The following is a 24,091-nucleotide window of genomic DNA, read 5'->3' as shown; positions in this document are numbered from 1 at the left end:
AATGCAATTTCTTAATTTCCTCATTTTTCCTGATAGCCAGCCAATAGCGTTCCGCCCAGGCGCTGATCAGCTCTGCCTCTGACTTCTTTCTTTAAAACTCATTCCCCTTGGGTTTTTGTCAGTTTGCTACAGCATAGATGTTTGCCTATTTTTCAAGATCGGGGATTTATTTGCATACAGCTTCATACATATATGTTACCATTAATGCATCATTAGATCACAGAACAACACTAGGGAAGCTAGTTACACATCTCTGGTGCAGGAACTCTTCTATTTGCATATTAGACTTTTGTGGTGATGATTATTTATTTATAGCATCCAAGATACAGGCAGTAATGGGGAACACGTCCCAGCCCTGCGGATTTAGAGTTTAAAGGCACAATCGAGGGCAATGCAGAACAGTAACATTATGCTATAGAAACAGTGGCAGGGGCCATAGTAATTGAATGATGCAACAGGTAGGTATTGTAAGGGAGAAGGCAAGTGAGAGCTTTACATATATTAATCAGAGAGCAGTGTCATGGAAAGGCATGAGTGAGCAAAGGGGAAGATGTGACCCTGGGGTGGAGATGAGGGCAGGAATGTGGGGAGGGGCAGGTGGTACCAAGTGCCTTGAAGGCGAAGAGAAGAATCTTATCTTTTTTTTTAAATAATCAAAACTTTCCTATTCTAGATTTCAGTGGCTGGTTTTACAAGTAGTAAATTCCTCATCATGGTTCTTCTTAACTCTTCTCCTCCTCCCCCCCCCTCTTTAATTTCATGCTTAGTTTGATGCATTTGGTTGTTACTTTGTGGCCTTTCCCTGCAGAAATCTGTTCCCTTCCCTTGCTGTGCTTTTTTATTTCTAAGCAAGGATTGCTCTGTTCACTGATCTATTTTACACACTTGCCTGAAGGACGCGTATGGGGTAAAGTCTGTGGGATAGAGCTGTATGATTCCCATTAAGGTCAGTAGGAGTTACTTGGCAAAATTCCAGAACCTTTAACAAAACTCAGCAGTGGATTCTGCTCTTGTAAGAACTGCCTCGTGGAATGCCTTGTCAAACCTACACACCTTATGATGCCAACAGTAAACTGAATACTAACAAGCCCAAATTCAATAAAACAGTCAGTGAAATGAATAACTGCAGGTTTGGGGGTTTTTTTATGTCCCTGATTCTTCCACTCAGTAACTGCAGATCTGAGTTCCTGCTAAGAGAATGATAAGCAGTTTCCTATAAATACATTTTTTTTCTTTAGTTGGCCAGCAACAGGTTTGCTTTGAGTCTGTCAGCTAGCAGTCCCTTCCCTTCCCAGAGAATACATTGCCAGCATGAAATCTTCCAGAACTAAAGCACTGTACGTTTCCTACACAACTGGATTAGGTTAAGCATGATACTGTACCTTGACTTCACTGAGGAGTGAGTTACGTGTTTGAGTATCATTGCACTGTTGCAGGATAAACAAATACTTTTTATTTAAAAAAAAAAGAGAGAGCGAGAGAAACAGCACAGAAAAACTTAAGAGCTGAACTAAGATCTCCACAAACTTTCGACCCATCTTGCTTCAGGAGACATTGTCTTGTCTTATCCCTCGGACGCCGCAGTAATGCAAACAACATAAAGTGAGACATTTTTTTTCTTTCCTACAGCGCACTGTCAGAAGGTTGTGGCAAGCAGGCTGCAGGAAAATCATTTAGCTTTTAAAATGGAATATAAATGAGTCCCACTCAGTGAAGCAAGTGCTGCAAACAAAGCCACAATAAGGATTAATGTACAGCAGAGAGACTTGCAGAAGCTGGTGGGGAAATGAGGCACAGTTGAGAAATGGGCAGCACATCCTCATTAAGGCCTTGATCCTGCACAAACGTATGCATGCTTAACTTCAGGCGCATGCTTAACTTAGGCCCATTGCCGTCAGCACAGCTATTTTTCTTTTCAAAGTTAAATGTGTGCATAAGTGTTTGCAGGATCCAGGCCTGAAGAAGTACTTGTATGCCACTGTGTTTATAACCTAGGAAAGGGTGAGTAATCACATAGTGGGAATACAATAAAAAGTTCTGTTGTCCTGCTCAAAACTTGTGCATTAAAGATGTTAAAGAAATGCGTCACTCAAAAGAAAAATGGAATGTACTCTTAGTTCAGTGATGAAGTGAGCCGTAGCTCACGAAAGCTTAGGCTCAGATAAATTGGTTAGTCTCTAAAATGCCAGAAGTCCTCCTTTTTTTTTTTTTTTTGAAGTTCAGAGAGGCATTGGATGTGCAGTGCCTGCCCTGCAGTGGTGGTTGTGAGTCATTACACTGACTGCTTTTCTCACCGCAGGGGGACTGATGCAGGAACTGCTCTTTTGCTTGGTGTCAAAGAAGTTATATTAAGGATTTCAAGGCCATCTTGTATTTGGACCATCGTATGATATTTTGATTAACAACATGTCATGTTTATTACAAATAACTTTGCTGCTCAGCTGAGGGACTCTTTCATTTTTGGCAAGCTGGGCGGTTATTTTGCTGCTGATAAAGGCTTTTTGTCTGCAGTTGGAGTGCCAGATTTAAAAAAAAAAACAATTTCCCATGCACAGCCATCTGTTGCACAGTGTGGTTCAGTGCTTTGAAACAGCTTCCATCCCATGCTAGGGGGATTGCGTTCAATGGGGGGTGAAGTGATCCCTATGTATCACCTGCCTGGGAAGGGTATTGAGTTTGTACTAATCAATGAATATTTATAAAGCACTTTGAGACCTTTCGATTAAAGGTAGAGCCTGACCAAGCAGCTGGGCTGGGAACTTGGCAGATGCAGGGCAGGTTGAAATAGCCTATATTGCAGGGAGTGGGATAGCTACAAAGGTGGCTCCTCTAGCATTGATCCCTCCAAGCCATGCAGAGGGACCCACTCCCTGTCTGGCTCCCCAGCATCCAGCCTAAACATTACCCATTCCATTGCAAAGGGGCCTGTTGTGTCGGGTGGGCTGGGCTTGCCACTTACGTGAGTGCAAAGTGGTGGTGGTGTTTGGAAGGCAGGTTTGGCAAGTGAGATGATGACTCACAATTGTTAGCCCATGAGTAGTTATGAATTAACGTGGGTCAAGGATTGGACGAAGAATAAGAGGGTTGGTTCACATCGTTATCTAATCTCTGGTTTGGAACTCTTATGAGAACAACTTTCTTTCCAGAGACTGGCAATATGATGGGAATATAGTCTCTTTCCTTTTGGGAGGCAGCATTTCTGCATTCAGTCTTATTCAAAACCAACAAGTGCAGGGACACAGGCTCATTTTACAACTTTTTAAAAACTTTTAACCTTATTGGAACATGTTTCCCACCCCCTGACTCTGCCTCCTGGTTGGGCCGGCTTCACTTCCCTTCTCTGCTGGGCAGATTTTTGTGTTGTATGAGCCCTGTTCTCTCCCAGTGTAATTACATCTGCCCTTTAGCTATTTATTTTTAACACAACAAGTGCTCTCCCGTTCACTAAAATACAGTATAAAACTTGCTAATTTCTATGACTTGGCATTACTCATATGCGTATGAAGTTCAGGGTTAGCACAGGATATGAATTCTGTTACTCTCTCTGTACCAACTAGATGATTGATTGAGGTTATTCACTGTAGTTTTTTCACCACTCTTTTCCTTCCCCTAGTTTATTCCTATGCCTGTGCTCTATGGAGTGTTCCTCTACATGGGTGTCGCTTCCCTTAATGGAGTGCAGGTAAGTTCCCATAGCAACCAAACCACTCTGATATTTAAGGGTAGATTCTTTAAAGGACCTTGTCAAGAGGATGGCAATCATTAACCATTGCTCTTGTTTTAACTACTCACCATTTCCCTCCTCCTCCACCTCATTTTCATTCCAAAGGCTCTTACCAAGGCTTCACAAATATTGTGTTGTAGATGATATCAAATAAAAGCAACCTTTCCACAGGAGAGCACCAGTTCCGGCCTTCTGAGCCGTGGCAATGCCACAAGAAGCAATTGTAACCTTTTAAGTGTGTTCTCCGAGCGTGATTTAAAACCATCTCTCTGGCCACTTACTGACAAATACTGAGAACAGTGCTTGTTCACTTGCCGTAGTCCTGCTTCTTAGATGGCTCGGGCCTGTAACTGGCCCTGCTGCTTTGCATTAGAGAATCAAGTTAACAGGATTTATTGAGGTGGTATTATTCTCCAGCATGAACTGGTGGGAATAACTGAGCAAAGCCGAACGCCCTTTCTTTGTTATTGAGGAAATGTTACGTAAGGGAGCCTTTCTCCCAGGGCAGCCACTTTAATTGGCATTAGGAAGCTGGAAGTGGTTTTGTTACTTTCTATCACCTGCTAATTGCAAACTTCTTTTCCACTTAGCAGTATTTTAATGGGAAAAGACTACATGTTCTGTGGATGCCATCAGAATTTATTTTAAAAATGGCCCTGTCTTTCACCCCCTAGATTAAGATGAATCTGGTTTCAGAATCAGCCAGAAGTGGGCAAGAGGCCAGTGCTCTGGCAAGGGACAAGCAGTCGATTGTAATATTCACTACCCCTGGTTCTTCCAAGCAGAATTTCTTAGTGCTCTGGCCCAGGTGACCAGTGTGCTACAAAATGTTTGTTTTTCAGCTGTCCAAGGACAACTTCTGAGTGATAGGAAATCCTGGCTGGGGATTCGCTCCAACCTGTCTCTTCCAGTAGGGCTAGAGGCACTTCCCCTCTTACCAACTCCTCAGTCTGGTTTGTTTTTGACAGAGTCAGGTCCTCAGCTGCTGGCAATCGATGCCATTCCTATAGAACTATACTCTTTGCACCAGCTAAGGATCTTGCACTGGGGCTCTCATGTTATACACTGTCCAACATTTCCAAACCTAATGTTGGGCACCTAAATCCATATTTAGGCACCTTAATGTAACTGGCTTGACTTTGAGAAGTGCTGGGCAACCACAAATCCCATTGAAATCCATGGGAGCTACCGGTTTTTAGCACCTTTGAAAATCAAGTAAATCCATATTTAGGCAGCTAAATAGAAATTAAGAGCCTAACTTTAGGCACCCAGGTTTAAAAATTTTGCCCATTGTGCAGAACATAAAGGTTACTTAAAAGGGAAAGAACTCAGCCACAGGGGGCAAGGGTGTTTGGTTGTGTGTTGTTTTTGCAAGAAGAGCAGGTCACCATTGGTTCACAAATTAAGGGCCAACAATGCTTTATCGCTCCTTTTTGTGTATCAGCTACTCTGACTATTGTATTATTTAATTTTTTCTTCCCTCTCCTGCTCAGTTCATGGATCGTCTGAAGCTGCTTCTGATGCCTCTGAAACATCAGCCTGACTTCATTTATCTGCGTCACGTCCCGCTGCGCCGGGTCCACCTGTTCACTTTCCTGCAGGTGGTGTGTCTGGCCCTCCTCTGGATCCTCAAGTCAACTGTGGCTGCTATAATATTCCCAGTCATGGTAAGTGGAGCTGTCGAGTTTCTTCTTCATTTCAGGCTCCCTTTACTTAAACCACCCCACAAAACACATTACAGCACTAAGCTGCTAGACACTTAGCAAAGAACTTTTCTCATTCCATCCATCACACTGATACAAGATTACAAGGGGAATGCTCTCCACGGCCTCTACTCTTTGTGTTAGTGGCTGCTTTTTCGCAAATCCTTTTGGGGAAAATGAGTCCATAAAGTTAATTTTTTTTCCAGGAAACCACAATTAATTTTGACCCATTTTTGTTGCCACAGTCAGATTTCCCACACCCTCCCTCTGAGCTATGTCCACATGTAAGACATGCATTGTTTTCCCTTGATAGTTCACATTAAATACTGCACAGAAGCCTTCTTCCGTGCTTCTCAATAACACAAACTGACAAAAGCAAAGGAATTTGAGGGCAGAGCTGTCCTCCGTGTCTTTTGCTTGTGTGCTGCTGTAACTCAGGATGGGGAAATTGAGAAAGTTAATTGGCTAAATCAGGAATGAGAAGTCGGCTTTTCTTGGAACTGTATGTCATAAAAATTAACAGTGGTTCATTTACTCATTCCATCTTTGGGGAAGTGTTTTTTGTTTTTCAATATTACATCAGATTCATTCTAAAATGTTGAGTAAATGTTTAAGGACACATTATTCACCCAATATATCATTGTGTAAACGTATACGGCTATTATATGGTATTTTACTCATAGAAAAGAACCTAGTGCACCTGGTAACACCACAGACCAGAAACCCCAACACTCCCACACTTTGGGGGAATTCAAATGCACGCTTTGCAGCAGTTTCCCTCTTTTATAATGGGTCAGAGCAAATCCCCAAACCTGAAGACAAGACACACCTACACAAACACATGATCCTTGGAAGAGCTTGGCTGCAAAACCAAACAGCACAGCTCAGGCCCTTCTCTTTGGTATAACTAGAACCTTTGAGAAGGTGAGGGTTTGAGAAAACCATAATCTTTGAGAAAACAATTATGCGTTTTCTCTTTGGTATAACTAGAACCCTTGGAGGTGAGGGTTTCATTCCAAACCTACTGTGATCGAAACAATACCTCCATTAATCTATACTCCGTAGAGTCTAGCCTCCAGCTTAAAGACAGTTCAGATTTCAGCTAGGCTCATGCCGGATGGCTCGTCATGAAACCGGGGCTAAACTTACCTTATTTCAGGCTTAATTAATAGGTGAGTCAAAGCCAACTGTAGTTGCACAATGTATGGTTTATCTAAAAAAGGGAGAGAGAGAGAGAGAGAAACAGAGAAAAAAATAAAGGGACGTGTTTACTCTTCTGTTGATGCTATTAACTGCATCAGCGTTGTTCCTTCTAAGAACATTCACTGTGGTTCCACTGTGGAAACATTCCTATGTAGAAAGATACCTTTAAAATCAATATATCTGGTCTGCTGGCATATTAAGAGCCATATCTTTACAAAACAGTAAAAACATTTAGCAAAGGCATCTGAAAGAGACTGAGCTGGATTCTCTTTCTCGTGTGCACAATAAGCAGAGATCTGAATGGACTCCAGTTACAGACCCCCGGTTTGTTACACCTGTGCAAACCCCTGAAAGGCAGTGGGGCTGCACAGGGGTAACTGAGAGCCTGGCTTGGCCTGCAGAACTTCAGTTGCTGGTGGTGATTCACAAGAAGGCAAGAACCCAGCTAGACTTTTAGTTCCCAAGTTGAGTTTGAAGAACTGGCAGCTAGAGAGATCAGCCCTGTTTACTTGTAACCTAAGCACCTTTTAATACAGAAATAACTGTAACACAGTAACCATGGAACCACTCAATGCCATCTTTTCCAAAGTCATTTTTCAGGGTAGAATTGTAACTTACCTGTGACATGTTATAGTGTAAACCTGTATATTGTTCCTGTTTACACTGACTTGTGGTCACCTAAGACATTGAAACCTGGAGTCCAAATCAGCTACAGGGTTTAGATGTCCAACCTGATGTGAGCTATTCCAGTAGCCTATCAGATTTCCGACGTGTTAATTTGCAGACAGCACTGAGGCATCCGGGGAGAAGAACAGTGTCAGATTGAATACACACAGAGTAAAGCCAATATCCCTGACTAAAGGTAATGTGCTGCGTGAGTAAGGGGAATGGTAACATTTAAATACGGGAATGCTGAATTTCTGTCCCACCAGATCCTGGCACTTGTGGCAGTCAGAAAAGCCATGGACTACCTCTTCTCCCAGCATGACCTCAGTTTCCTTGACGACGTCATTCCAGAAAAGGACAAGAAGAAGAAAGAGGATGAGAAGACGAAGAAAAAGAAGAAGGGCAGTCTGGATAGTGACAATGACGATGTAAGGAGCTTCCTGCAATTGTAAAGTAATAAACTCTAGCTTGTTAATACTGCGTGTCCCTAGGTGCACTCCCTCCTCATGGCTGGGTGCAGTGGCAACTCCTCCCTGCCTAGTTTGACTCAGACTCAGCATGATCTTTACCCGCTGCAGGCACCTGGCCCTGAGCATGTCATCTTTCAGATGTCCCTAACCTTCGCTGGTGGCGCTTTCATTTCCGAGAACGAAGAGTCACGTTTCCACATGCATATTCTACTCCGTGTCTATTGAAATGTTATGTGTTCTGAGTGCTCTCTCTTCCCCCAGTCTGTTTACGCCCTGACTCTCTTTCACTTTTGTTTTGCTCTTTAGGATGTACGTGCTCTGGGCAACCAGCTCCACTACCAGTGAAAATAACACACTTGTTTGGAGTATTCCATGGCTCTTTAATTAATTAATTCAATTTTTAAAAATTGACTTGCTTAGTCACATTCTGCAAGGTCTTTTGTTTGTGGTTGGTAATCCTGGCTTGAAAATTGAGAGAGGATAAGTGGCTGTCTAGAGTGTGATTTACTCGGAGCTCTAATCTCTGATTGTTGTGTGCATTAAAATAATGAAGCATAGCTGCAAATGTTGCTCTTAAGCGCTGTGACCTGATCCATGTGCCTTAGAATACTTCAGTTGTTTTTTTTGTTCCATATGCACTTAAACAAAAATATTGTCCTTGTGCCTTTAAAGCATTTCCCTACCAAGGCTTAATTTGAGGTCACATGTCTATTAAATCACTCTCTCTCTCTGGGGGAGTTGGCTCTCTTTACCCCCAGCTGAATGACAATGGGGCTTTAACTACTTCAGCACAATGATGCGAAGAGTTTCGGCTGGTGTTAGTGGAGTTACTTCTTCCTATGCTCTGTGAAGAGCCTGACTACTGTGGCTGGGAGCAGAAGGATGCTCCCTTGAAGAGGAATGCTGCCATTCCTCCTAGGGGAAGAAAGAGGTGAAAAAATGGCACAAGTTGCACCTTCAATCTAGAAATTCCATGCAGGTACTTGTACAGTGCACCCCATTATCCTACCAGTCAGCCCGTAGGACACAAGTTTCAAAGCTTCTTCTAGGATCCATAATCAGTTGATCCATTGGACCAGCCCATGTCATACAGCTGCTAAGAATATTCCCAGAAGGTCCTACATTGCCCCCAGGCCCAACAACATTCCCTATACAGCACGGGAGCTGGACACATTGTGTCTGATTAAAAGGAAATTACTGGATTGATTTCTAACACTTTCAAAGATTATAGCAATACACCTGCGTGCAGGGTGGTTGTGATGGTTGTGTATCTAGTTATTGACATTTACAGTATTTGGTTGTATGGGAGGCTGGCTTACATAACATTCCTTTTAGTTAACATTTCTTAGGACATTTTTTCAGCACTCATTGCAACTGGATTCCTGCAGATAGTATGTGGTGGTGTATTTTTTCTTTTATTCTATACACCTGCCCTTGGGAGATGGCACAAGGCAGGTTATGTATAATGTATCAGTGAACTGGTGTTCAAAGATGACATTTTAGGGCATATATAATATACATGGCCTTAGAGAGAATGAACGAGGCAAGACCTGATGAGTTCTAAGTCAGGATTTGTTAGCAATTAGGTGCAGAGGCGGGAACAGCTCAAAGCACATGCAGGTATCCCATCCCTGTTTCCCTAGCCTACACCTTCAGAAATGTCTAGTGATTTTTGGGTGCCCATCATGAGACACCTTCAAGGCGTGCCAGAAGCGGAGCATGTTCTGAATGTCAGACCTCATGAAAGTGTTTCAAGTTGGGCTCCCAAACATTACTAGTAACTCTTAAAAAATTTTGGGCCACTATGTTTAGATCAGGATTCACATTTAGTAACCTTGTCAGAGCTGCCAAATGCTGAAGATGCAAAACCTTTAATGCTTTTCTTTTTTTGCATATTGAGATTTGAGATCTCTGTTCTTGCAGATGGTAATGTATAAAGAAGAACCTCTAGTGTCAGCATTTTCATCACATTTATTGTATTCGTTTGCCTGGAAACTGTGTTTTGTTGGAGGGGGCTATCGGGTAATTTGCGATGGCTTCACTACCTCTCTGGACGTTTGCTGTTAAACCATCCCTAAGCTCACAAAAATATTTCTGAAGAGCAAATGTTTTGCCTTTGAAATGTACCAGATTCCCACTGGAAACGTTTGTAAAATTCCCAACCATCAGTGCAGATACCACAAGACCTCTGTACAAGGTATTCCTACCCAACCTTTCAAATGGCATACCGTGCCGGGTCCGTCAATGCAGGACCTATATCTTTTCAGCAACAATGTCTAAACATTTCTAGCAAAGTGCAACTTAATATTAATTGCTTTCCCAGGTGCTGGTATGCCCTTCCTCGGTTATGAGAAAGTGTTTATTTAAATGGGTAACCACGGCTTTTAACTTATAAGCATGTTCTTTAAGTTCCACTGAAGTCAATGGGACTTAAGCATGTGCTTAAGCGTTTGCCTGAAAGGCAATCCAAATTAATAGAGTCTAGCCCTTCCTGTCGGTACACAATTCCTGGAACATGGTGTTTATCAGTTGCTAAGGGTCTGGGCCAAAGCCCATTAAGGGCCCTCAGGGAGAAAACATGTGGGACTTACTTGCTAAAGTACTGGCAACCCCTCTCTGAACTGAAAATACCTCAGAGTGCTGCCTGATGGTGCTAATTGCTTCGTCATGGTTCTGTTGGATTATAAAAGCCTTTAAAATGGAGAAAAGGAGGACTTGTGGCACCTTAGAGACTAACGCATTTATTTGAGCCTAAGCTTTCGTGAGCTACAGCTCATATCCGATGAAGTGAGCTGTAGCTCATGAAAGCTCATGCTCAAATAAATGCGTTAGTCTCTAAGGTGCCACAAGTCCTCCTTTTCTTTTTGCAGATACACACTAACAGGGCTGCTACTCTGAAACCTGTCTTAAATGGAGAGTGGAAGTAGGGAACTAAATTAAATGTAACTTGAATTTTAATTGGGACTGGTCATTTTTTTGAAGGGGGGGATAAAAAAGCCCACCTGACAGGATGCAGTGGGACTCTGCCCATCTCAGTTATAGAAACTTCAGAGGAAAAGAAACACCCCTGAGCTATTTCAGAAAGAAATGGCAGCCGAGGGATACTTCAGATGGGTTTTCACACACCTCAAGAATGCAGCATGCGTCTGTATGTTCCATTCAGCTTGGGGCAGTTGCCCCTCTGGCATCTTTGAGCTGGACACAGGGCAGAGTTTAAATTGGGGACAAGGGGAGTGGCAGAAGGTGAAAAGCTCCACTGTGTGTCTTTAATCTGTCTTGCTTTTGTAGTAAGGGAAGGGGAAGTATGGTGTGACGGGGCCGCTGAGTGCCTGGAAACAACTGAGGTGGACGATCCTTTTTCCCTTTCTCACTCCTCTCCACCAGTGGCTGTGTGAAGGATGAATTTAATATGTGGGGGACGCTAAGAGAGAGAGAGCAGTGGCAATATTCTAAGACCTTTTGCACGTTTCTTTCACAGTCCGACTGCCCCTACTCAGAAAATGTCCCAAGTATTAAAATTCCAATGGACATCATGGAACAGGAACCTTTCCTAAGTGATAGCAAACCTTCCGACAGTGAGTAGAACTAACCTCTTGCATGCCTGCTTGAGTGTGACTTGCACTGCCAAAAAGATACACACAAATATGCACATACGGATTGAATTTTAAAAAAAAATCTGTCCTATCCCTTAGAAGTTTTCTTTTCTCCTTTTTTAAAACAATTTCCAGGCCTCTAGTTTTTGGGGGAGGTTTGTTTTTTTCTTTTTCTTTTTACAAGTTTTGTGTTATCCTTCTTGGTGCCTCCACCTTAACTGCCTCTACTCAGCTACTAACAGGTCTCTCGCTAGCTCTCTCTCTCTCTCTCTAACCCTCTAAATCATCCAGTCCATTTCTGCCTGTTGTTGTGTGTGTCTTGGTGTGGTATCTACTTGGTTTCTCTCCCTTGCTGTTAATGTTCTGGATTGCAGCGGGTAGAAACAGTACCACTGTCCATTACTGTTTTGTTTCCTTAGGTCCCCAAAAATCAGCACTTAACAAATTAGGCCTGTCATTGATCTTCTTAAATCATTTAATTGACAAGGCGATGATCATTTAAACCATGCAGCATTAACATATTTGCCTTCTTAGGTGACTTGCGTTTGTGTTACATCTGTTCCTTCTCTTTTGTTTTTTTTATTCTAATATCCATGATTGATTGTATTTTATTCCCCATTGTTAATCTTTATTTATAGCCAGTCGCATTTTCTAGTGTTATAATGTGTTTGATAAACCTGGAATTTCAGATTAATTGCCATGAGTTATCTCGGGGTGTTTGTCAGCTTTTTAAAATGACAAGCAGCAGACGAAAACGCTGTTTGGGAATAATGGAATTGGAGGGGAAACACAAATTATTGTATTAAAACAATTATTGAGATGCTGGCAATGACCATTTAAGGGTCAAATAGTGAATTAACTTTGGCTTTATTTATGTTCTCTGTTGATGAAAGCTTATGGCTGCATTGTACTGCAATTTGATAGCTATCCACTTTCCTTTTTGTTGAAAAGGAATCCTGTCAATGTATAGGCCCAGAAAATATCATTTTAAAAAGTGAACAAGTGACTTAGGCTATGTCTACACTATAATCTTAAATTGGCCCATTGATTGTAATCAATGGGATGTAGGTGCTTTTGAAAATTGTACCTATAATAGTGTGTGTGTGTGAGAGAGAGACAGAGAAACCTTGATATGTATAGAAATCCAAATACAACAACATTATTGTGATCATGAGAACCAAAAAGTGATGCAGACAACTCTTGTTTCACTGACCAAATGGACTGAAATGCTAAAAATTAAGAGTTTCACAACTTACTCCATTTGAATAATTTAAAGTGGTGTTAACGTGACAGGCAAAAGCATTTTTCAAATATGATTTTTATTTGGACATTGCCCCAGTACTGTAGATGTAAAATCTGATTCAGCCTCCCTGCTGATCAGATACATGAGAAAAATAAATCACCTAATATGGTGAACTGCACAAAATTGCAGGAGGCTTATCATGGCTCTCAGCTGAATGATCCCACTTTGACCCCCTTTGCAATGTCCGTGCATGTAAAAAAATAATGTAATCTCTCACTAGCATAATGCTGTATTACTATAGTTCAGGGTCTGTTGATATCTTCATAACAAATCAATTTATCAGAGCACTTCCCACTCCAGTGGTGAATTACTAAAACTTAAAGTAGCTTGAATAAATACTTTAGATGTATTTTTACATTTTGAAAAATATTGATTGAATCTTTTTGATTTAGAGGCAAGGCAAAAATTATAATGGAGGGTTTTCTTGCTCTTGAGAGAGTAGCTGGAATCTGTCTGCACTGTGGTATCATCATGTGAAAGGCTTTGTTCCAAAGTATAATACAAATAATACTTAGAACCTCTGCAGCATGTTCACAAATATTTAATTCATCCAGAAGGATGAGGTTCATCAGTTTTCACCACACACACACACAAACCAACAAATAATTATTTCCATTGATAACTGAAATTTGCAGCTAGGCGATGTAAGGAAAATGCTGCTTGAGAACTTAGTTTGCTTTAAGGATATTTACTCTGTACACTTTGACAGGGGATGTTGACAACTTGCGTCTTAATAGTTACAAAGCTTTAATTTTTTTCCACCTTCATGTTTGCGGTCATTAAATTATTCTGACCCTCCTATAATTTTCCACGAATTTAAATCAATAAAAGTTGGGGAAAAAAACTGTAAAATCCACATTATTATGAAAATTGAATTCTGCAGCCCTAACTACACCACCCTCCGGTTAAGTATGGAGTGAGTTTTCATGCTATATTTGGTTGGTCAGAACGTTAGAGGTGAAATTTCAAACCGTGCTGGGCCAATGAAATACACATGTAGTGGTGGGTGCCTGGATGTCTACCTCTTTACATGCACAGAGGCAAGTTTTGGTTGCAGTTTAAGTGACAACGTTTGAAAATTAGCGTTTTGTGTCCCACTGATGGCAGAGGTTTTCCCCCTCGAATTGACTGTGTGTTAGCTTGATTCAGCTGATGTCTTCCATGCTTTTTAGGAATCTGTGAAATTCCATGGTTAAATATTTGGGGACTTGCTAGAGGAGGAACGTCATATTTATAATGGCTGAATGCTGTGACAAAAGACTTTTTTTTTCTTAAACAGGAGAAAAATCACCAACATTCCTTGAACGCCATACATCGTGCTGATAAAATTCCTTTCCTTCAGTCACACACACTGCCAAGGTAGGTGCTTCTTCAGCATGGTCTCATGAGATGTACTGTATGCTCAGTAAATACAATGGAGGTGTGGCTCTCATGAGGTATATGATAGATCCAGGCTGAAAGGGAGGCTCACTTCGTAGTAGGGCAAAAAAAATAAAAATCTGTGTGGGGTTCAATCCAGTTCCCATTGACTTAATTGTATCAGGACACATAAATAATAACAGCTGAGTTGCTATAGCTTAGCAGAGGGACCTTGAGGAACTTGTCATTACCCTGAAACAACTGTTGCCGCAAAAGTAGTCTCATTGACAGATAGGATTTTCTTTAAATTTTAGAATTGTGTCTCGAGACAGACTGTGTACCAGTAAGGAATTATGCCAGACCACCGTAAGAAAGTTGAGATACTTGCTGCTGTTTAACTGCATCTATCTCCATGGGTGCTCATGCCTAGTAGGCGCAGACATCTGGGAAATGGTGATGCCTCTCCTTCATATCTTTGAGAGCATTCTCCAGAACAGGAGGAGGGTGGCCCAAGCAGTACTGCCTAACATTCCTCCCTCCCAAACACCTTCACTAGCAATGGAGCCACCTGCTGTAGTGAGGTTGCTCCAGGATTGGGTTTCAGGGGAGTGAGGTGGTCACAAGCACTTTACACAGGTGCTATGAGTGCAGCAGCAGATTGTGGGATAGCCCATGAAGAAATAGTCTGTAACATGAGTTTCATATGCCCCAATTCAGCCAGGTACTTACACACATGCTGCAGTTTAAGGAGTATGTACTTGACCAAACTCAGGCCACAGACAGGTTTCCAAGATGAAAAAAATCCTGTCCACACCAGAGTGGGAACTGTGATTAAAAACTCTTAACCATCACCCTCTTTAAACATGGCTGCAGTAGCATGGTTCTGAGCCCAGTGCTGCTGGTGAGAGATTTTGTCCAAGAATTCCCAAAGATTAGCAAGTGATCTCTTTATGTTGTTAAAATAAAAGGCTGCTGCATGACATGATGGGTCTCATGTATATTTAATTTCATTACACACCTATCTCTAATTATTCAGTGCAGGAGAATTGTTAGCTTCTTGCAGGATCAAGCCCCCAAGTTGGATTGTGCTAGGAATACATACCACAGACCGCAGCCACCACTGAATATTTGAGCTGTTGAATAGACATAATACAATATTCAGAAATGTAGTCCTCTGAATTCAGTGAGACTTGAATATTCATCCCCTAGACTAACAACATTTTACTTCTTACTGGCCAAATAATGCTTAAGCTTCCCCAATGAAAGTTAAGGTTTTCTCATGTGACTTGTCAATAGTTGCATGCACTAATAATGCAGCAGTGGTATTCTGTAATGAAGGAGTTGGGGAGAAATCACTTGACCCTTTCAGAATGCACTAGAAACAAATTCAGTCCATATGTTTTTACCTTGTTTTCTTTTTTCATTCAGCCCTCCACGAACTCCAGTGAAAGTTGTGCCTCAAATTAGAATAGAACTTGAGCCTGAAGACAATGGTTATTTCTGGAGGAGCAGGGGAACAGAAACTACTTTGTAACTTTTTTTGTTTGTTCAATTTTTTTTTGTCACCAGCCAAATATTAAAATGCTCTCTGCTGCATAGGTAAATCTGAAACACACTATACCTTGCCTTCTATCACTCAGACACACACACATCTCTCATTTTTTTAAGCAGAGGGCAGACGTATTAAGGATATATTATAAATACCTTTGTGAAATGTCAGAGGAACTGACGTTATCTTAGTTGTGAATCAGTGTGTCTTTTCTGTCTGGCAGAACAAAACTGACCTCCAGGCTAATTCAATGTCTTTACTACACTACTGGACAGTGCTGCTACACTAACTTGCTCTTAAAGGTACTTCACTCCCAGCACAGACAAACCAGTGCCAGCGTCGTAGCTTGTGTTCTGAAATGTCCCTTTCCTATGCAACTTTTTGTTTTAAAACACTTTAATGGACTTATCTGTCAGGTACACTGAAAAGTGTTATTTTCCTAGATTATTTTGTTTAAATTATGGGGCCTAACCTGCAACTTTTGTCAATTTTTTTAAACTTTTTTTTAATTACTGTAAAGAAAAATGAATTTTTCCTGCAGCAGGAAACATAGTTTGGAGTAGTTCTACCTCTTATTTCTAGATGCCAGGCTCTCTGTAAAAATGTATTGTACAATATGTGATTTTTACAAAAATTACACAATCTCCAAGTCATGGCATAGGGCTGGATCAGTTTTAATAATACCTTGCATCTGAAGCCTCCATTTGTTAATTTGTTTTTAAAGACTCTAGCTGTACATGAAGGTGACAGGATGTAAGTTAACTCTTGTGTGGTTTAGGAAGAGACTTACATTTAATGGCAATAACTGATGTGCTGATTGTATTAATTTTGTTGCTTTCCAATGCAGTATGGTTAGAATTATTTCATGTACAGACGTGTGTGTGTGTGTGACTGTACACATCTGCATGCAATCCAGCATGGACACCATAATCATATGGTTAAGGGGAAGATAGTTTTTAATCTTACTTATCAGGATATATATCCATAACATTTCCTACTTACTTAGGAAAGCCACCAATCGGTCTACACTCTGAATGCAGATAACTGTACTCCCCCAGATCCATTCACCATTGTGTATAGAACTTACCCTACTTCCTTACAACTTAGAATCCACAATGACAAAGATACCATTTAGAATGCATCTTTTTAAATAGATACAATATCCACACGCATTTGTCTGTTTGTTCACAAGCAAAGTAGGCAAAGGTCTATACTTTAAAGAATAGAGGATTAAAAAAACTCAAACCATTTTGGAAATTGGGCATTACACTGAAATTTATCCAGGTGACTGTCTGACAAGGTTCCATTGCTTTGGATGTGCATTAAATGTAGCGCACAGTCAAGGCATCATTTATCTTCCCTGGGGGAAATCATCCCAGTGCAGGGATAGGACTTAGTTGGTACTCAGCTAGGGGTCTGCTCCACTTTCAGGGCCTGATCAACTGCCCAATTAAGTCAAAGGAATTTCCACTCCATTGTTCCTTCAAGGGTCAGGGCCCCACTGTTAGATGCATATCTTTCACCTCCAACCCTCTCTTCTCTTGGGGAATTTCACTCAGTAAGGAAATGCTGACCCAGTCGACAGCATCTTGTTACGGAGACTTGGCACCAGATAGTACTGTTGCAGGCAGAGACTTTTATAAGGTCAAGAAATCTGGGGATTGGCACTCCACTTTTATTGGCCCCTAGCCCTTGATGGCATGCAGCTGCTCAATCCTGCTCCTGTTGAAATCTATGGGGGTCTTTCTGTGGGCTGAGTTTATTCTTACTGGCTTTAAGGGGCTGGCCCAATATTTGATACCATATGCATTTTAAAAGAAATTGTACGCCCCCACAAGCTACTTTCTAACACTTCGTACCTCAGGGGAAATGAAACTGCTGCAAGAGGACTACTAGCCTGCAAAGCTGTAATGAAAAGAACACAGCCCATCGTAAACATAAATGTTATGATAGTACTGAGACCTGGTATGCCAAATTTTAGCCTCCCAAGCCACACCACAGGCATAGTAGAGGGGTTTTTCTCTTGTCCAAATGTGCTACAGAAGTCTCTGGAAATGTTATTTTTAAATAAAATGCTGTATTGAAAGACATCGGAAATATGGACCATAATAATTGCAGCCTGGCCCTATTGAAGCTACAACAGTTTGCACCCATCCACAAACCAGCCCCTTATTATCCCACTGTCACTAGTATTATTTGGGCGCTACACCTATAACCCAGCAGCATATCCTGTTTAGCAACAATATTATACATAGTGGGGGGAGGGATGGTAAATACATTAAAAAGAAATGCCAAATACAGCAGCCCACCTTACATCAGCATTTAAAAAACAAATGTACACCCTCCCCATCCAATATCAGATCTAAATTCCAGTCCATGGTCAGTCCAGCTTTAGAGGGACAAAATTAAGAGTAATTTGCTGTCACTTGGAAAGTTTGACAAACGGAAGGAAATGCAGCCTTTCTTCCTTGGCAGATCAGCATACTGTAAACAGTCCAGCCCTGATTCTCCTAAGTGACATCTAAACCAGGAAGGGAGTGTATACTGCCTTCAGCTAACTGGAGGATGGATAATCAGGGTTGTGCTGTGTTAATTTAAAACATAAAACACTTTCATTCCTCTATAAAAATCACAACCCACTATAATGTGAAACAACAGAGCCATGTATGCATGTGTAGGATTTTGGTTTAGAGAAACGCAAATGTGCTGGCTGAGGAACGATTGAAATGAATGTTGGACAACAGCGGATTTCTTTAGAAAAGCACTGAAGAAAGAATGGCTTACAATGCACCCTCCTGTCTCACACCCCCAACAGAGCAAATATTTACATTTGCTATTACCTGGTGATCCATCTCCAGCAAATGAGGTCTTCCACTTTTGAACCATGTTAAAATGTACTTGAAATGTATTGACTGCTGATTTCTGATTGAGCTCTTATGCAGAGAGAGCGACATTGTTTGGGGATGGGACCAAAAAAAGTTGGTATTTTTCTCATCTATATACACACAATTCTTTTGTGGCAGAAGCTTGGGACTTTTCACGACAAAACACTAAACTGAAGGGTTGTTTGTTTGTTTCAAACGAACAAAAGACCTGCTTGCTCCAAAAGGTGAAATGCAGCAAAGTGGCCCTTTGATAGCCTATGTAGGGTCTCATGAAATAGCATTTCATTGCACTTTTTCAGCCTTGTGACAATAAATAGCAATTATGTCAGAAAAAAATCGGGGTGGGGGAGAAGGTTTGAGAGTGCTTTTAGGGGCTGAATTAAAGTCCACTGAAATCAATGAGCACCCTTAATTAGATGAGCTTCTAACAACACTTACAAACCTGCTACTCAGGGCTAATATTTAAAAAAAAACTACAGATAACTTTGTCCCAGACCTACAATGTGAAACAACTGGTGATTGTCTCATCTTTGTAGCCATTCCTATGGCTGATACATATATGTATTCATTACATTTTTGGAATCAACACGCACTTTCAGATACTTCTATTATTTTTAATCCTCTTAAGTCTGTATTTGCTTTGGAGGAGAGAATAAAAACTTATTTTAAAATGAAGTAGATCAAGATGGTGGAACAAAAAGGAAAAAAAACAGAAAACATTTCAATATATTAATGATTTTTTCCAGTAATATAAAACATGAAATTCCTTATAACAGTATAGTATTTTACAGTTTTATGAAGCTTTCTATTGTGACTTTTATGGAATCAAGAGATGAACAAGATGAGATATTTTAGCATTTATATTTTTCAAAATTAAATGTGTACTGAAAATAAAGTAACTTTATGCATTTGTTCGTTTCTGTTGTGATTCTCTCAGTTACTTCATTAAAGAAAGATTATTAGTATGCACAGGGAAATGTGTTTATCCTTTCTGGGCAAAATGTTTGACAGCAATTACCCCATTTTTAGGCTCATGGAGATAAACAGTTATTGTGAAACTTAGGCCAAGATCCTCAGTTGGTGTAAATCAGCATTGATAGAGGAAGATATGGCCCTTAGAGTTTTAATAATGTGCTTTAATATGATGGAATCATCATCCCTTTAGGACACTTTAAAACAAGAATCTTTCAGTATAGACTCCATATAAAATATTCTATACTACAACAAACCACAGGGTATCTGCAGAACAGGTTCAGCATAGGCAAGCACAGTGTGAGCTTCTGCATAGCACTCCGCCCCTATGTCTGGAGAGGCCATGTCTAGGAGCAAGATTTTCATTCACTAACTTCTAATTATTAAGATAGTTTTTGTGTCTTGCACATGGCTACCAAGAATCAGACTGAATGCCAGCTGCTCTCATACAGGCCACCAAATAGCCTCAAGATGTTACTGACTCCATTACTATTGACATAGCAATGAGTTTTAAAGTCTCCCAGCAGTAGTGTTGGTCAGGAATTTTTCAATCCAAAAAAACCAAAAACCAAGTCCCTGATTAGTCAAAATTCTTTGTGAAAACAGCATTAGGGTTCAACAAATTTCAACTTGAAAAGCTAATTCCACTGAAAAAATAAATGAAAAGTCAAGATCAACTGGAACGTTTTGAAATTATCAAAATGACTTTGAGATTGACTCTTCCCCCGCCCCCTTCAGAATAAGGAAATATTCATGGTATGGGAAAACTGTTTGCGCCTATCAGTGATAATAGATTGAGAATCACTTTTATCGTAGCACTCCCTGCCCGCCATTGCATAACTTGGGGATAGTCTGGTTTGCTCAAACCTAAGTTATACAAGTAAATCAACAAACAATGTGTTTTCCTTTTGCCGTAAACCACATATCAGAGTTCCATCATGACCCCATATTCATTTGACTTTTTTACACTCCCCAGAATGACTTTTGTTAAAGTACTGACATTTTGTTAAAGTAATTTGGAGGAGGGGAGGAGTTATTTGGGTCCATTTCTCTCCTCTCAATGATGCAAATCAGTAGTGACTACAGTGAACTCGAGGCTTACATTGGTGTAAGTATAATCAGAAATCAGGCCCTGTGGGCCATTTCTTTATTCCATTACACTACTTTAACACTAGTGTAAGTGCCCTCAAATGTAACAAAGTAGAGCATCAAACCCATTGTCTTCAGTGTTTGAGACAGAAGGATCCCCACTCCCCAAGGAAATACAACCCTATGTTTGTGGGGAACAGGAAAAAAAACAAAACAAAACAATGGTTTGCTCACACTTTCAGTTAGTTCCTGAATTATTTAAATGACTATAAAAATGAGACAGGACCATTTAGTTTGGCTGGGGGCTCTAGATGCTCCTGCAAAAGAGAGTCAGGGATGGTTCCTGCCCCAAAGTACTTGCACTCTAAGTACATAATGTTCAGAACTGTTCTGAAAGGACAAATGGGAAAAGCCAATTCATGACCGGTAGAAATAAAGGACAGAGAAAGCCCATCCTGCCCTCTGGAGCCTTGCCGTCCTGATAGGCTGAGAACAGAAGGGGTGACTTTAAACACAATCTCCATTTGATTGCGCTGTCAGTAGTTAAGAAAAACCTTCAGTTTTTCTACAGCTTTTCCCCCAAGCCGCCCCTCTGAAGTACTGCATTACAGTGTCTGTAGCTGTGCTCTGCCTGTGCCCAAGACCGAAGTGTTTAGCACATGCACAAAGAGTGCCGTAATCAATTTCTTAGACAGTGGTTTTCAATTTATCATTTGCAGACCCCCTAAAAACTTTCAAATGGAGTTGTGGACCCCTTTGGAAATCTTACACATGGTCTGCAGACCACTGGTTGAAAACCACTGTCTTAGGACGTTGCTGGATGCTGGAAACTCATCAGATGTTAAAAAGGCAGTTTGAATTTTCCCCTAGCATGGATACCATCATCCTAAAATCACACTAAGCTGTGTTTACATCACACCTGGTTAAAAAAACAAAACACAACCTAATACTAAAAATATTTTATTTACTAAGTCACCATATGGGATATAAAGCTCCTAAGGAATAACAGAATTCTTGCTATAGATAGTGTAAATATATTGAGCCAGATACTCTGCTGGTGTAAATCAGTGCAGTGCCATCAAAATCAAGTGTTGTACTCATTTACACCACCTAGAGTCCTTGCCCACTGTTTGCTGAGTTATACACTGTAGGTACAAACGTAAGTAAGTTGTATAGGGTCAAATTCTACAGCTCTTCATGCTAAGTGCTACTTGCTTACCCAGGTGTCCCCACTGATGGCTATGGAATATTGAGCATGATTTAAGTCATGCTCAACTTTACCAACTGGATTGTAGAACTGGGCCCACAAGTACATCCTAGCAATGCAATGTCTTTAATTTGATGAGCAGAAGGGCCTTGATGCAACGAGCCAATAGCAGTAGGATCTGTGGCAATAAGTATGCAACAGAGCAGCCTGTACACAGTTTAAGGGGCAAATTTTCAGTCACAGAGAGTAGTTTGTAAGTCAAGGGGAGCTGGGTTCCTAGCAGCCCTCTGGACCTTTAAAGTCTCCACCCAGCCTCAAAGACAGGCTGGACTCCTCTGAATGTTCTTAGCCATCAGGTCAGAACACCTGCCTGTAAAGACGGTCAGCAGGCAAATACGGACTGCTGCCGCAGGGAGTAGGCAGAATGTCGGGCACCACACCGCCTCCTCCTGTCGCCAGTTGCTACTTTATATATTAACACCACAGTGTATGTAAGTTAGTTTACATAACATAGCACCACAACAGGAGCCTAAAGCCTGCAAGCCGCTTATCCTGTAGAGCTGGCATATAGTTGGGTTTGCTGAGTTATGCCTTGTCTGCCAGGAGAGCTTGTGATTAACAGTGGTGCATTCAAGAGTCTAATAGCTGCTGGGGAAAGTCAGGAGGGCTCACAGGAACCCCTTGTTAAAGAAGCATTTTATTACTAGGTTTTTCCTAACTGGCACCAGACCGAGCTGATGCACAAATCCACTTCTGGCAATTACAATAGCCACACCAGTCACAGACTCTAAATAAGCTCCTGGAGGCTCTGCAGAATCTTGCTCTGATTTGGTCACTCCTCCTGTCCCCTCCATCGTCAAGCACCACCCCCTGAGTCCCAGTATAACCCTTCTTTCTGGAACTCCCTGCCCGGAGACTTCTGACCTGCTTTTCTCAGAGCAGAAAACTCTCGGTTATCCCCTTGCTTTGACTCAGTAGCTAGGCACTACTGACTGCATTAAATTATTCTGCACATTATAACAACACATCCCAGGATGTTTCAAAATAATTTGTGGCTTTGGAAGTCCTATTACAATACCTTAAGCATGAGAAGTGCTATATAAAAATCAAGTTCTATCCCCTTCTGCCCAAGCTGAAACTGAAAGCAATCATTTGATTGGGAACAACCCTGGGTCTAGTGTCCTTAAGGAAAAATTGCACTTTTTTTTTTTCTATTAAGCACAATACTGATAATGACCCGTTGATTAGAGAAGTGCAAACTTTGACAATTTCAGTTCAAGGGAATATGGTGAAGGTTGTATGAGTGCTTTCTTTTGGTCTGTTTTTGTGGGTTCACGCCTCAGGTTGCATTGCAAGTTTCAGGTGAATTAACTCAAAATTCTTAATATGATTCTTGCCACCTAGTTTGGGTCAAAACCACTAAGTTTCTGACTGTTTTAAGCTGCAACTTTAACTCCCAGTGGTACCTGAAACTTGTTGCAGGTTCACTCAAAACTCAATCCACATTCCCAGGCCTCAGCAAATATTCCAATGAGCCTATTTCAAATCTGGCACTGTGTGAAATCTTCCAAGTGAAATCCAAGTTCTGATCCTTGGCATCAGACAACAGCAACTAGACCTCCATTTTTTAAATGAAAGCTGCCCTCCATTGGTCTTTGCCCCAGGGATGTGTTTGTCCTCATTACTGGAAGGATTAGCCCATTCTGATGGAACTGCCGTACAGCACACTCAAACCTTTCTCCGGTTTATAGACACTCACTTTGACATTCATGCCAGCTCTAATAAAAGGAGGCACAAGGTAGCCCATCTCTCCTTCAGTGTTCCCAGACCTATTCCATTTCACAGAGGAATTCTCCAATGACAACAGGAAGGGAGGGTCAATGATTGACATGTTTTTGTGAAGATAACCCGAGCTTCTTGTGTTATGTAAGCTGAGACACCCAGCTCCAATTTAAAGAGCAGTTGGGGACAGAGGCCAATGAAAATCACTAGCAGAATCCTTAGAAGAATTTCCGTTTACTATGGCATTAAATTACTCTGGCTGTTAAAGGCATAAAAGATTTCCGCTACAACCCTTGTTTTCATATCGAGGCCATCAGAAACTATAACCACTCTGCTAACTAGAAATCGTCTCAGCCTTGCCAAGAATCCCTTCAGTGGAAACCCAGAGCATGGCAGGGACATGTCCTTCGTTTTCTTTCAAAGGACACTGGATCAGGTGTGCAGGCTGTTGGTTACTTCCTCAGTCACGGTGTGCGAACAGCGTGTTGCGATGCAGATTAGGCTGCAGCACAACGGAGTTTTGTCTGGTTTACGAACTGCAGGCTCCTTTTAACTCCTTCTAGAGAAGGGTATAAAGAGGCAATCA

General features: G+C 41.2%; 1 protein-coding gene across 7 annotated transcripts in view; it reads left to right on the top strand.

Annotated features, from left to right (window-relative positions):
* SLC4A4 (solute carrier family 4 member 4) overlaps positions 1 to 19,331 on the top strand; it is a 261,671-nt gene extending 242,340 nt beyond the window's left edge. For 6 of the 7 annotated variants that reach the window (XM_073340382.1, XM_073340384.1, XM_073340383.1 and 3 more), the window contains 6 exons: positions 3,614 to 3,682; positions 5,218 to 5,391; positions 7,563 to 7,724; positions 11,245 to 11,341; positions 13,942 to 14,021; positions 15,450 to 15,538. In XM_073340382.1, the coding sequence (XP_073196483.1) occupies positions 3,614 to 3,682; positions 5,218 to 5,391; positions 7,563 to 7,724; positions 11,245 to 11,341; positions 13,942 to 13,985 (546 nt within the window). In that variant the 3' untranslated portion in view covers positions 13,986 to 14,021; positions 15,450 to 15,538. Of the gene's footprint in view, positions 1 to 3,613; positions 3,683 to 5,217; positions 5,392 to 7,562; positions 7,725 to 11,244; positions 11,342 to 13,941; positions 14,022 to 15,449 lie in introns of all 7 variants that reach the window. The other variant, XM_073340388.1, reaches the window with a different exon arrangement.
* The last annotated feature ends 4,760 nt before the right edge of the window (positions 19,332 to 24,091 follow it).

This window comes from Lepidochelys kempii, chromosome 4 (assembly GCF_965140265.1).
Source record: "Lepidochelys kempii isolate rLepKem1 chromosome 4, rLepKem1.hap2, whole genome shotgun sequence".
Taxonomy (NCBI): Eukaryota; Metazoa; Chordata; order Testudines; family Cheloniidae; genus Lepidochelys; species Lepidochelys kempii.
Note: the sequence above shows the minus strand (reverse complement) of the source record. Positions and strands in the feature narration are given on the sequence as shown.